General features: G+C 47.6%; 4 protein-coding genes across 4 annotated transcripts; 2 read left to right on the forward strand and 2 right to left on the reverse strand.

Moving 5' to 3' along the window:
• Positions 1–625: 625 nt before the first annotated feature.
• On the reverse strand, positions 626–1,283 carry ubiG-0 (Ubiquinone biosynthesis O-methyltransferase; the record flags this gene model as incomplete). Its single annotated transcript, XM_036645346.1, has 3 exons — positions 626–632; positions 743–838; positions 895–1,283. 3 exons carry the CDS (start codon positions 1,281–1,283, stop codon positions 626–628), a joined length of 492 nt encoding a protein of 163 aa, XP_036489319.1.
• A 519-nt stretch (positions 1,284–1,802) lies between these two features.
• CGCS363_v013498 (uncharacterized protein) lies at positions 1,803–4,166 on the reverse strand (the record flags this gene model as incomplete). The annotated part of the gene is made up of 2 exons (XM_036645347.1): positions 1,803–2,159; positions 2,223–4,166. 2 exons carry the CDS (start codon positions 4,164–4,166, stop codon positions 1,803–1,805), a joined length of 2,301 nt encoding a protein of 766 aa, XP_036489403.1.
• Positions 4,167–5,305: 1,139 nt separating this feature from the next.
• On the forward strand, positions 5,306–6,136 carry CGCS363_v013499 (uncharacterized protein; the record flags this gene model as incomplete). Its single annotated transcript, XM_036645348.1, has 1 exon — positions 5,306–6,136. The coding sequence occupies one exon, from the start codon at positions 5,306–5,308 to the stop codon at positions 6,134–6,136; it is 831 nt and encodes a 276-aa protein (XP_036489552.1).
• Positions 6,137–10,362: 4,226 nt separating this feature from the next.
• On the forward strand, positions 10,363–13,695 carry CGCS363_v013500 (uncharacterized protein; the record flags this gene model as incomplete). Its single annotated transcript, XM_036645349.1, has 2 exons — positions 10,363–10,781; positions 10,839–13,695. 2 exons carry the CDS (start codon positions 10,363–10,365, stop codon positions 13,693–13,695), a joined length of 3,276 nt encoding a protein of 1,091 aa, XP_036489758.1.
• Positions 13,696–13,942: the final 247 nt, after the last annotated feature.

Raw genomic sequence — 13,942 nt, forward strand, 5'->3', positions numbered from 1 at the left:
GATGAGTTGAGCAGTGCAGCACAGTCTACGCCACAAAAGGTAGGCAGCGTGCATGTTGAGTCAGAGGAGGAAGAGAGGGAAGGCAATTACAGTGTATAAAGTTCAAAATCTCAGCAATTGTTATCTTCGAGACATGCGGCGTTGAGAAATGCTACGTGGTAAAGTCTAACAATGCAAATATCAATGGACACATGATCTCGTACATAGCCACAGAACAGTTACACTGTCTTGCCTCTCCTTTCCCAAATGCCCTCATTCCGAGCATGTCTATATGCTCACGTCTTTACTAGGTATGGAGTTGCCGTAATCGAAATGCTAAGAGCATTGGGAACTGTCCAAAGTTGTGATACGATTGCAGTTGAGACGGGTCACCTGATCCCGTGAAACCAGGCTCTCTCATGGCGTCCATTAGAAGTCCGTTTCGAAAGAATGGGTCCAAGAGAGACCAAAACGGTCGATGATACAAGTTCTAGTCTGTTAGGTTTGGCGGCATGGAGTGAGTTGGAGACACATACCAACGGATAGGGTTGTCCCCTCAGCGCCTCGCTCTTGACCGGTGCGACGTTAAGATACTTAGAGACTTTGATGTGCCTATGGAATTCTTGTTTTCCGGTTTTCTCATTTTCTAAAACCTCCATGGCACGATGACCAGCAGGCTTCGAGAAAGCCGGATGTAAGTTGACAATCACGATCCTTGTGAAATTAGCTATGCAACTAACTATGTGAAGCGCTCTGGTCTTACCTGCCACGTGGTGCTAGCAGCTTCGGAAGTGCTGCCGCAAGGGGTTCAAGATCCGGCAACTCCTTCAAAGTCATGCTGCATGTGATCAAGTCAAATCTGAAGAGCAACTGTTAGAACCAATGATTCTTAAGAGACCGATACGAACTGCCCACCTGGGATGGCGCTGGCTGAAATCGTCGAGACTTTCAGTGTCTAGTAGATCAACTACCTCAAACGTCATGTCTAGCTTTGCATCCTTTGCCCGAATTTCGGCCTTCTCAAGCATCACCTTCGAGCCATCAACCGCCGTGACGTGAGCGCCTGAAGTTGCCAAGACTGCAGCAATTACCGCGCTACCAGTACCCAGGTCAAGTGCACGCTCTCCCTTTTGAGGGGCCCCAAGCTCCTTTATAGTCGGTAAGAGGCATTCTTGGTACATATCGTTGCCATTACCAAGTGACTGGTCCCAGTAGCTGGCGATGTTGTCCCAAGTTGAGAGGTTATTCCCATCACGTTGTCCATCTAACGCCTTCTTGGCGACATCTTCCGCGTTTTCACACATTGTAAAAGAAGGTTTAGAGAATATGAGATTCGACTTTGAGAAGGCTGCTCACTGCTGTGGACGTTATGAAGAGTTGCCAGTACAACAAATTGCTCATGGTGCGGGGTCGCAAAGCTGGGTGCCTGCTAGGCAGCAGCTAAGCCAACTGGTAAATATGTGGTTCCTTGATCCCTCGGCCAAAAGCCGGTCGATGGGTATCTTCCCTTCTTTCATTCGTCAGCCGACCATGCAATCACAATCGTCTCTTCCAGATCAAATGGAGATTAAATGGAGACATTGCCGTGGCTAGCGCAATTCAGGAACATGCAGTTAAAATGGATATAGCTGGGCGATGCATCCGCGATGATCCGTCTCAGTGGGCATATCTCTTCTCGCAGGCGAGTCACAGTCTGTTTTAACCTTGTCTAATTTATGTCTTTCCTATCTCATCCAGAGTACATGTTCAAATACATGGCATCTGGACTGGACTCGCCGAATAACACCATCACAGGGAGAGCCAACTCCAATCACCTTGACTGTTTATGCATCAGCTGAGATATCTAGGAGCTTTGCCTGCCTCTCAAGGAACTCTAGCTTGGGACGATCGCTCTCCATAGTGACCTTTGCGGAGACCACACTTAGCGCTTCCGTAACTCTGCCATCTCGAAGTACTTTCCTCTCTTGACGTGCATCATACTCGAATTCGTACCATCCATGGGCATGATACGATCTTTCTAGAGCTCGTATGGTGATGACTTCAACACAGCACCATGCCCGTTCGTAGTAGTTATCATCGGTAATACTGATCATGGCATTACATTGTGCAACACACATGGGTAGTGCTGCCACACCGCGCGCTTGTATGTCTCTGTTGTTCTGGTCGATACAGGCCCAATCCTGTAGACACTTAGTGAGGCTCGGGACAGGCATGGAAGCAAGATGTTTGGAGAGGGGACTTACGAGCCATATACCAACCGTGTTAGGATCCATATCCGGGTGTTCTAGGAGGAAACTTTCCAAGGCGCTCATCATTTGATAATACTTGGTATTCTCCATATCGTCGGGAGAGAACTCGCCAACGCGCTTCTTCTTGGACCATGTGTAAGACATGAAAATCACGTAAAGATCTTCATCATCGTCGTTCCCGAAGCGGCGTGTCAAGCCTTCGCTAGATTTAGGCAGCTTCCCGTGCCTAGAAAAGTCGGAGAAACGCACATATTTGAATGCGTCAAACTGGTGTGCTTTCTCTTCGTCCGCGGCCAGAGTTCTCGCATACGCCTGTCGGAGCCGTTTAATGCTGGAGCGTTTGTCTGCTTCCAGCAGCACCGGTCGCAATATCTCCTGAAAAAGTTCGCGATAGCCCTTTCGAAGCGTAGATTCCAACCGATGCTGCTCAACTTCGTCTTGACCGAGCTGTCGCTGAAGAGCCTCGATCAGAATATCCTGCGTTTGTCTATCGCCGCTGTAGACTGCAAAGTCCAGTGCTGAGTAACCAGATCTGTCCCGTAAAGTCAAGTCCGCTCCAGCATTGATCATTTCCCGTATGTAACCCCGGTATTCTTCGCAAGGCTCTTTCGAGAGAGCTGCGACTGGCGTATATCCGTCTGAAGGATTGAACTGAGCAAGCGCCTCTTCTTTCTGTCCATCTAAGAGCAGTGCTCGACCGTAGAACAGCCTAGAGAATGCAATCTTGCTTGGATCGCCCGACTCGATGGCCAGCTTTTGACAATCCCAGGCTGCGCCAATCGCCTTGTCGAGGTGACCCTGCATAGTGTAACAGAGGGACAGACGGGCGAATGCGATGGCCTCATGCGCTGTAGCGCTTTGAGCCTTAGCTGCCTTTCGACGGGAATCTTCCTCACTGTCTGTTGGAGCTCTCAGCCGTCGGCATATGTCGACCCGTTCTTCCAACTGCTTTATGGCGACAGCCAAGTACTCCTCGTCATGGTTGAGCAGGAAGAGTTGGTAGTTCATCATGCCAAGATTACCGATTGCACGCTCTGTTTCCAGCTCAAGCCCCATGAGTTTGGCAGATTCATACTGTTCTTCGCAAGTTCGTTTGGCGTCGTTTAATCTGTCTAAATGACGATACACGACCGCCAGCTCTCCAAGTGCTTTGAGACGGCTTTCGTTGGACGGCATGTTCTTGACTGCTTCCTCGAGGTACTCGCTGGCCCTTGCAAAGCGTCCAAGCATTCTGTGCACATACCCGAGTTCGGCAAGCACCACGTATCGATAATGTGTCGCGTGTGGAAGGTCGGTCTTGCCATCACATATGGCCAAAGCACTGTGATGGGAAAGTAGAGCTTCCTCCAGTTCATTTCCACGGGTATGGGCTAGACCTTGCTGATAGAAACGCTCCCAACTGCGAAACGCTTCAATTGCGACTGCAATCGCGGCAGGTGTGGAGGTTTCAGCATCGCTCTCCTGATGATACTCTTCCCCCACGGGGTTCAGCATGGAAGAGGTGTGCTGCGAATCCTTCGAATAGTCGTAAAACGAGAATGCTACGTGCATCTCATCCGGGTCGACATCCAATCTATGGAAAGCTCCAGCGTCTTTCCTGTAGGTCATGTGGCGCGAGCGGATTTCCGACCGTATCTCATTCGCCTGGAACAGTTTCCCTGTATCGAAGTATATGGCGGTGTTTCGAGATGTCCCATCTGTTTCGTTTCTCGTGCCGTCGGTGTCGCTTGAAGAGAGCTCATACCTAACATGTGTCGCTGTAGTTGGTTGTGCCTCCTGGACTTGATATTGGTAGTCCCGTGCCTGTCCGAGCAGGACCCAGCGTCGAGCAAACTGTTGGTGTGAAAGGATGACAGGTGTCTTCTGATTTCTTCGTTTATCTCCAGGGAGCCATACTTCAAACTGGGCTGATTCGTCTGCATCACCGTCTTTGACCATGCGCCAAAGTGTGATTGAAACAAATCCCTCGGCGTTGCGATGGACTTTACTGATAATTGACGTCTCTGATAGTACTCCTTGAACAAGAGACCATATTGACTCAATTTCGTCCGGAGACAATTGAGTAGCCTGGCGTCTCGATTCCCGTAGGAAAGCGACGGCCAAAGCAAGATTGAAATATTGCCGCAGAACGCCTCGTGGGGAGATAAGCTGCGTATGGCCAATCCATTGGCGAAGAGTCCACGCGCCGTCAGTTTCCTTGACCTTTTCCGTCAGCCTCTGGACTTCAATACTGTAGCGAGATCTCGTTACACTCCGTTGCGTTGACAGCGTCCGCCCCCCTTTTTTTTCCCCGCTTATGCAAAAACATGAAAAAAAGCCAATTTTACGCTGTGACGCGCATTTCTCTGCATCGCACGCAAAACGCGTCAAAGTCATCACCAACACCTCAATTGCCGTCAATCACTATAGTCCCAGTAGTATTCAAACGTATAACTACACGATAGAGACATAAGGTGTGTATTTCATGCTTCCGTAGCAGTCAATCTACCCATCGAGGCATTGCCAACCCAGCTAGTCACCTCATCCCCATACCATTCGACCAACAAAAGGTCTATTTTCGTCATGAGAGATCAAGATGACATTTGCTGAGGAACAGAAGAAGAGACCTGCTGTATGACTTTATATATCTACTCAGCATACGGTTTGTATGGCTCTGAGTAATATATAAGCATACCAAGGGGCTTGATACGGTTCTTCAGAGCAAATGCTTTGGCAGTCAACAGGATTAATGACTCTCCTGATAGCTCAGCTTGTTCACGATATTGAGCAAGAGTCTACTGCTGTATAGATTGTGCCCTGTTACTTACAGTTTGCCGCTGGTCAGTACATGTCCGTGGTTTATTATATCAGATACATCGAGAAAGACGCCGGGCGACGACGACGATACAATGGCGCCCAGAATATCGAATCTACAGCTATCGACGATCGCGATGATACTGCCATTCGAAGACCAAAAGACCCACGAGCTGGCAAGTATCGTTGGCTGTACCGAACGAACGATTCGACGACATAGATCACGACGTAATATCACTGGCGAAGTGCAGAGATATAAGAGGTGCCGCCAGAGTCGACAAAAGATGGAAATATGGCATCGTACAGAGCTTCTTGAACTACTGCAGTACCGCAGCGATCTATCTCTTGAAGAGATGCAAGATTTCCTATTTGAAGCCTTCGAGATCCAGATCAGTCGTTCTGCAATCAGTCGACAGTTAAACTCAGCTGGCTGGACGAACAAGAAGTCCAAGATTATTGCTGCTCAGCGAAGTGACGAACTACGATACGAGTACTTGTACCGTATACGACGATATCGCCCCGACCAGCTGGTATTCGTCGACGAATCCGGCGTCAATAAGGATACTGGGATACGGAGGACTGGATGGGCGCCGAAAGGGCTTGCTGCGTTTCGAACTGCAGAGATTGATCGGTTTCAGAACTCTCGCGTACAGATCCTGCCAGCCCTCACGTTGAGCGGTATCCTACACTTGACTACGTATTATGGTACGACTGACGGCGATGGGTTCTTTCGTTGGCTACAGGAGTGCCTTATCCCGAAATGTGGGCGTTTTCCAGAGCCAAACTCTGTCATCGTTATGGATAACCTCTCCTGCCATCGTATACCTGAAATCGAGGGTTTATGCCGGGTATCAGGTGTCCATCTCGAGTTTCTGCCTCCGTATTCACCAGACTTCAACCCCATCGAAGAGTACTTCGGCGATCTAAAGCGATACATCAGGAAGACGTATTCGAAGTGGAACAACGATGAGAATGACACTCGGGATTTCATGGAATATCTACGTGACTGCGCTATGGAGATTGGGTATCGTCTACCCCAGATCGAGGGCCATTTCCGCCATTCGTTCGTCAACTTTGATGGGACAGAGCATATATTTGACGATATCGAACTATAAAAGGGAGGATTTGCTGCCAATATTGAACATCAGCAAGCAATCCAAATTTTCATCGTGCGTTCGCGCGCAATAGATCTTAATCGTGTCGTCATATGATGGTCAATCATCAAATCCATGATTGTAGCCAACAAGATTGCCAAAAGGTTAGCCACAAGCGCACCAGAACACAAAAAATATACCGTCGTCCATTGTTTTCGTCGGTAGCTACGTATACATATCAATTTTGCCTGTATAACGGCTGAAACGCGTTGTTGATGCTTGTGACGATGATTTGTGATGATGACACGTCATCACGATCAGAGACTTCAACCATAGTCAGAGACTTCAACTGCCCCTAACCAGTATCGGGATGGACCGAAGTGTATTGTTTGCAGATCCAAAATAACAGTAATTCTATTGCTTTTATACGTATAGAGCGGCAGTGTTGAATCTACGGCTATGGGTAGACTTTTCCGTGGTTGAACACGTCATGCAAAAAAATCGCGCATACAGTCAAACTTCACACCACTCTTGCTGTATCACTCTTCTTCGTTATCCTCCTCCGAGTAATACGTCTCTGTTGACGACGTATCACTCGAGATTTCAATCTGATTGTCCTCATCGCCTTGCTCGATTTCGTCTTGTTCGATCTGTAACTGCGTGGGCAGCATCTGCGACGCTGACAGCAGTGGTGACGAAACGAAACCAAAGAGTTCCGAAACGCCTACAAAGTTAGCCATATTCGACAGTAAACAGCTCTATATACACTCACCACGTCGACCAACTTCAACTGGCGTACCACGGATCTCTTGCTCGATGGATTGACGTGGCACTAGGGCGTCGATATGTCGGGATGACCCCAACTCGCCTGAAACTAGCGCCGCAGAGTTTTCAACTGGCGCCGCCGCCGTCCCTCCTGGCAATCCAGCGTATATTCTTGTATAAACATCTCCTTCTGACTCTCGATGGTTTGAATGAAGTTCAGAGTGAGATACCACGTCGGAGAGGGCGTCAGACTGCCCTCCGTAGTAGGCGCTGTTGTCTATGAAGGATTTGATCGAGTTCCTGACATCTTCGGTAAGATCTTGAGTAAAACCCTGTTCAGTAAACCAAATATCTGGTAACTTGCGAATTGCCCGCAAGCTACTGTCTACTGATCGCAGTTTCTGTAGCTTCTTTCTGAACCCTTCGTCGACGTTATATCGCTTGCCGCGGACGGATATAAACCACTTGATGAAGCTGGCCACTTGATCTAGAGCTTTTCGAGGCGAATCCGGTACCACTGGCGAGGACGAACGAATCGGGAGTGCGATACTTGGTTGACGAGTGCTTGGAAGGTTCAATGGCGGAAGAGTTGGCAACGAATACTGTGAGATGTTCGCATATGGCCAATATGCCGGCGGCGGCGGCGCCGGCGGCGGCAGCTGTACGTATGGGTTAGGATATTGAAGATGACGATCTGGCGCCCCCGCGTTGCCGTATATATTGACGATGGCGTTGCTGTTGGCGTTGGTTAGGCCAGATCTTGACCCTGATGATGGAAGTGCGGCATTTTCAGCCTTCTCTTCCGTCATCACTGTCGTCTCCTGGTTATCATCAACCTCCACGATATTCTTACTTCTCTTGCCCTGGCGTTTCTGATCCTCTATAAACTGGTCGTGAAGAATCTCACCAAGCAGTTCTTTAGGTGGTTCCATATTGTCAACGCCAGCCTGTCCAGTCATAATAGCCTTCGCCCACTTCTCTATATGGTGAGATTTGATCTTGTAGTGCTTCTGGCCTAGTATATAGCACCAGTTGAACTTCTCGTCGCCCGAACTATTCTTACATCTCTGGTACTCTGGGCAGATGTGCGTACGGAGAAGTTGTCTGTGCATACCCTCCTTCCGACGCTCGACGTTTGCAGGATCGTTAGCCTCACGATCGATCGCCTCTTGCATGCCGGCTGAAACGCCTGCTCGGCCACCTTTTCGAGGCGTTCGTACGCCAGTCACTATACCACCAGAGATTGGTACGGCGCTGTATTGCCACTTGACGGTGAGGTGGACTTCACCCCTCTCTTCAGCTTGTTCAAGAGAGGGGACAATATCAACCCATGGAATACTTGGCCAAGTGACCCCTCCAGTAGACGGATAGACCCGAGTGAAGATTGGTGTTGGTTTAGATGCGTTGGTGGGCTTCCTCCAAGCAACGACAACAGCGATATTGGCCTTCTTCACAATATACGAGTGAGCCACTTCTGCCTCAAGTTGGGCGCCGCTGTCTGCCTCCCAGTCTCTACTATTCGCATCTAATACAGGAGCAATACTGAATCTGTTATACGCGATGCTCTCGATGGTTAGATCGAGAACAGGTAAACCGTTACCCTTGAGCGCTGGGCCACGGGTAACCTGGATTTGTAGCAGAGTTGGTTCCTCGTTACCCATATCGTCCTCCTCTTCAAATACATCGTGGAACGACATAAACGTATCATCAGCGCTATGGCGAGGGGCCGTAGGCGTATCGTCCGCAAATCGAGTGGTTTGACGAGGGGTTGGGTTAACTGGGGTCGAGTCTGGTCGAAACGGTGGCATCGACGAAGGCAGAGTACTTCGGAGCCGGATCGTATGCGGCGGATCCTTCTTTCGCTTCCTCTGCGTTGTCGTTGCTTTTTGGCGAGAGGACGCTTTTGGAGCTCTTCGTGATGACGGAGGGGCTATAAGTACACGCTTTCTTCGCGATGTAGACTCAGCCGCCACCAAATCATTAGTCTCGGGTCCAGCCTCGGCGACGATAACCTCCTCGGCGGCCTCCTCGGCGGCCTCTTCGGCGGCGGCAGCCCGGCGAGCCCTCTCGGCGGGCGTAACGATCCTGATCGACGGCGAGGCAGAGCGTTGAGGAGGATCTCTGGCGGCGTCCTGTGCCAGTTGTTGTATACGTCGTTGTTTCCGCGTACCGTTGGCGATGGGTGACGGACGATGCCCAGAAGGGTCATCATCCGCCTGCCGAGCCGCGCGGCGGCGTTTAGGAGGCATCACGATGCCCTCAGATAATGAGATTCAATAGAAATAGATCAATTGAAGCCATCAGAATAGGTCAATTGCCGTACTACGAATATCTACGTGGCGTTGGGCAAATTTTCATGTATATACAGGGATTATGCGTGCGTAATTTCGGCAAAAAGGGGGGGCGGACGCTGTCAACGCAACGGAGTGTACATTTTCGACGGCGTCGCTAATTTGCTGGATCTCGGAGACGAGGTTCTTGTCGCACAAACATTTCAGAATACTGGAAATCGATGGCCAAAAGAGTTTTGCTTGCTCACTCTGCGCCATGGCTGATCTCTCGATTGGATGCCAATTGCCGATTGCTGTTGGCTTGAAGGAGATTTGTGTCACCTTCCGAGTTTGAGCTGTCACATGTCGCTGCAGTGGAGTATCGGACAAGAGCAAATCATAAGACCCACCCCCAAGTAACGAAATCCCCCTATAACGAAATGCCTTATATTTATACCTAAATTAATAGAACTTTAGTTATCTCTATAGCTATAGAGAATTAATATATAAAAAAGAAAAAATTACTATAATTATAAGAAAAATATAGTGATTTTTTCTTATATAGAAATATATTACGTAATATAAGTATAAAGTACTTAATTTTTAAGTTAGTAGTATTTTATAAGTAGTTTTAATATAGAGATACTTAGTATTAAGTTATATAAAAAAAGACCTTATATTAATATTTAATACTATATAATATACTAATTCTTTAAAATATTTTCTATTTTAATTATATATATAGCTTTTTATAAAGGTTTTTTTAATATTAAGAAAATACTAGTAAATATTAGTAAATCTTTAACATTTTAGCTTAGTTTTTAAATCTAGTATTTTTATAGTATTAAGTTAATAAAAATAAAAATAAACGAGGTATATTTATTTATATAGTAAATTAGTAATTATATTAATTTTATTATATTTATTCTTATAGTAAGTATAGAGATATAGATGTATTAATATGTAGTGTTTTAGTGGTTTTATATGGGGAACTGGCATTTCGTTATGGGGGGATTTCGTTACTTGGGGGTGGGTCTTATCAGGCATAAGCAGAGCCTGCGGACAGGCTGCGTCAATTATCTTCAAGGCCACGACTGCTGCCTTACCCCGCTTCTGAAATGGCTGCCTGAAGTCAGTTTTCATCAAATCGACTGCTGTCACGATAGCTATTGAGCAGCCACGAAGCTATTGCAGGTCTTGTCGGGCTCGGTGATGGATCCAGCGACTGCCATTGGCGTAGCCTCAGGCGTCATTGCCTTCATTGACTTTTCCTGGAAGTTAGTCACCGGCGCTAAGAACCTCTATGACAAGGGAGAAACACAAACCACAGAAAATGTGCGCATCGGAAAAATCATCAAAGACTTGAAGGAGTTCTCACTCAACCTCGACGGGGGCTCTCTCGGTACATCCACGCATGAGAAGGCACTGAGGACTCTTGCGACAGACTGTGGCGATCTTTGTCAGGAGCTCATCAATATCTTGGAGAAGTTGAAGGCCAAGAGAAATTCACGATGGGAAACTTTCAAGACGACATGGGCTAGCATGCGCAGAGCGGATGACATTAACGATATTGAGAGGCGATTGGGAGAGTACCGTGCGGAGATGAATACAAGGCTTTTGGCCTTGGTCAAGTACGAAAGCCAGTCCTACCCCAAAGTTCAACAGCCTTCGATCTGACTCCGAACTAGTGAGCAGCAATCCGGGATAAAGTCTCAGCTTGACGTTATTCAGACCGAAGCAGAGAGACTATCATCCTCATCTGCCACTGAGCTAAAACAGCTCAGATCAGACTTTGTCAACCTTTTGCGCAAGCTGGAGGAGGACGAGGATGACAGCGAAGTCAGCTCCGCATCATCAACAGGAACTGTTGCGCATCAGGAGCTCTTCAGTTCGCTCAATGAAATATCTCACAACCTCGCCCGACTTGAAGGGTTCATGCAAACAACGCCGATACAAACTCGAATATTGGAGAATCTATATTTTGAAGGCATATTCAACCGAGTCGACTCAATTGAGAAGGCTGGCGAAGACACGTTTGAATGGATTTTGCAGACCGATCCAGAATTTCAAGAATATCTCAGGTCCAAAACCCAGTCGAGTTCATACCGGGCTTCACGATATGATAACTTGGATAACGATTCTGGATCAGATGCCTCCTCCTCGGCACGTCTTAGCCCTCATCCCAAAGCTAATGGCTTGAAATTTGCCATGTCTTCGAGACAAGAGCAGTGTATGAATGACGGCAGACGTCGATTTCAGGATTGGCTCTCTGCTGACCGCGGTATCTTCCACATTTCTGGTAAAGCAGGATGTGGAAAGTCGACTCTCTTGAAGCTTATTGTTGGCCACGAGAAGACTGCTCAAGCTCTTCAGAAATGGGTAGGGGAGAACAAGCTTATACTCTGTTCGTTCTTCTTCTGGAGATCGGATGGTGACAAATACCAGAGGACATTGACTGGCATGCGCCGATCCGTTTTGTTTTCAACGCTTCAACAATGTCCTCACCTAATACCTATGGTTCTGCCACAGCAATGGCACCACGTCTCCGTGAACCCATCTAGCAAAACACTGGAGTCGGAGCTGTTCCGATCATCGAAAATAGATGAGGCTTTCGACCGTCTCATAGCCCTATCAGCAGAGTCGGACGAAATGGGTCTCAAATGGTGTCTGTTCATTGACGGCCTTGACGAGTATGATGCCAGCAATTACGATCAACGAGCTTTTGCAAGAAGTCTTCGGGATTGGGCGAGGACAAGCTCTATTAAGATCTGCGTTACTTCCAGGCCGGAGGTTCACTTTCTCGACACATTCAGCTCTCGAACTAGGATTCACCTACACGAACTCACAGATGCGGACATCTACCAGTCAGCTCGCTGTACCTTTGAGAAAGATGAAATCTTCCCGCGTGTTTCCGAATTCTATTTGGATCTTGTTGAAAGAATTGTCAAGTTGGCTGAAGGTGTATTTCTCTGGGCTAGACTCGTTGTCAAAATGCTTATCACGGAAGCCTGCTTGCACAGCAGCTATATAGCACTCCGGGCCAAGCTTCGTAGCACTCCCATTCAGCTCGACGATCTGTACGACACCATTTTTTCCGCTATGAGTCGAGACGATAAGAGGAAAGCATATTTCCTTCTTCTGCTCATTGCAACAAACCCATTCACACATAGCGTGAACTCCACAGTGTTTGACTATATCGACAGCGAAGGGAATTTGAGGATAGGACGCAATCTTCCGGAGTACACGTACTATGTTGTTGCTGAGAATGAGGAGCGACTATCCAGGCAGATACAAAACCTCTCTAAAGGCCTTTTGGTTCTTTCTCGCACTGCAGACTCGAGTCCTTTCCTCGAATTGGGTATCAAAGGAATCCGCTTCTTCCATAGAACCGTTAAAGATTATGTTCTCACGCCATCTCGAACAACAGAATTCCAGCACATGTTTCCGACATACGATTCTCACGTTACTCATGTAACTTTGCGTATGGTGGAAATAATTCGAACCCCTCTCCGGCTCTGCGATATCGAGGAGTTCACAGACTACTTCTTGAAGACCTTAGACTCGGAAGTTGTTCTCAGTCTTGCTACGATGCGGATACTAGAGTTGGTTTGGAGAGAAAAGTTCAATAGTCTCTTGGGCATTTGGTCGCTCGAATACGGTCTTGAGCTGAAACTATCAAGTAGCTTTTCGGCGCCGGAAGAATCATTTCTTACTGTTGCTGTACTATACGGACACATACAGTACCTCCAGAACCACTTGGAGCACATTCAGAATGTCACAACCATCCCCTCCCACGGACACGAGCCAAATTCTCACTCTGCTACGGCAAAGTCTCCCGTTACTGGCTCAGTGCAACAAGGCGATCGCTTGTTGCTAAGCGCAGTTCTTGCGCGCAGACATTGCGCACCAATGATTGAGATGCTGATGTCAATGGGACATTCCATGAAACAGCAGATCGTCATGCGCGGCGGCGACGCTGCGAACACGCACACTAGCAGATCAATATCTCTGTGGATGATATTTGTCCATCATTTTGTGAGCGGCCTGTTGCATAGCAGGCATTTTCAAGAAGGAAGGGGAATACTTTTGCAAGTTGCTGCTCTCGAGAGAATTCTCGCAGCCGAGGCGCAGGATATGACTTTCATCCTCATCTTTCTACGAGATAGGAACTGGAGAGTCGAAAGCCATTTTGATGGTAATGAACAACCAAAGACGTCAGCAATTATTTACACATCGACTGTCTCCGAATTCATTACTTTGTGTTTATGCTTTCAGCGTCATGCCTCAGACCCTAGATCACCCGCTCTGTCACTTTCAGACCACAGCCAGGGAAACAGATCTGTCCCTGAATGGGTCAAAACAAAAGTAGGGCTCAGGGATTCTTCAGAAATACAACTTCTGCCAACAGACTGGTTCAAGGATGGTCTCGATAACAGCGAGCTCTTTCGGGAGAATTATTTTATGCTGCTTGCTATCGTGACCAAAGAAGAAGCAATTTTCCAATCACCTACAAGCGGCATTGCTCCTACTTTACGACTCTGGTAGTATTCAAAGGATAAATTCGGTCTTTACTTGGTTCTTACGTTGAAAATACATGTGATACCTATCCAAGAAATATCACGCCTAAAAAGGCCATGCGCCCAGAGCCACAAATCATCTGATAATGCCCTGTCTTGTAAAGGCCTATCTAGAAGGCTTCGACACGATGGATACAAACCAAATTGAACATTTCTCTTTATCGCTATGAAAACCTCGATGTCTCGCTTGAATTAACCTTTCATTTCACTCTAGA

This window comes from Colletotrichum siamense, assembly GCF_013390195.1.
Source record: "Colletotrichum siamense strain Cg363 chromosome Unknown KSG_Cg363_contig09, whole genome shotgun sequence".
Taxonomy (NCBI): domain Eukaryota; kingdom Fungi; phylum Ascomycota; class Sordariomycetes; order Glomerellales; family Glomerellaceae; genus Colletotrichum; species Colletotrichum siamense.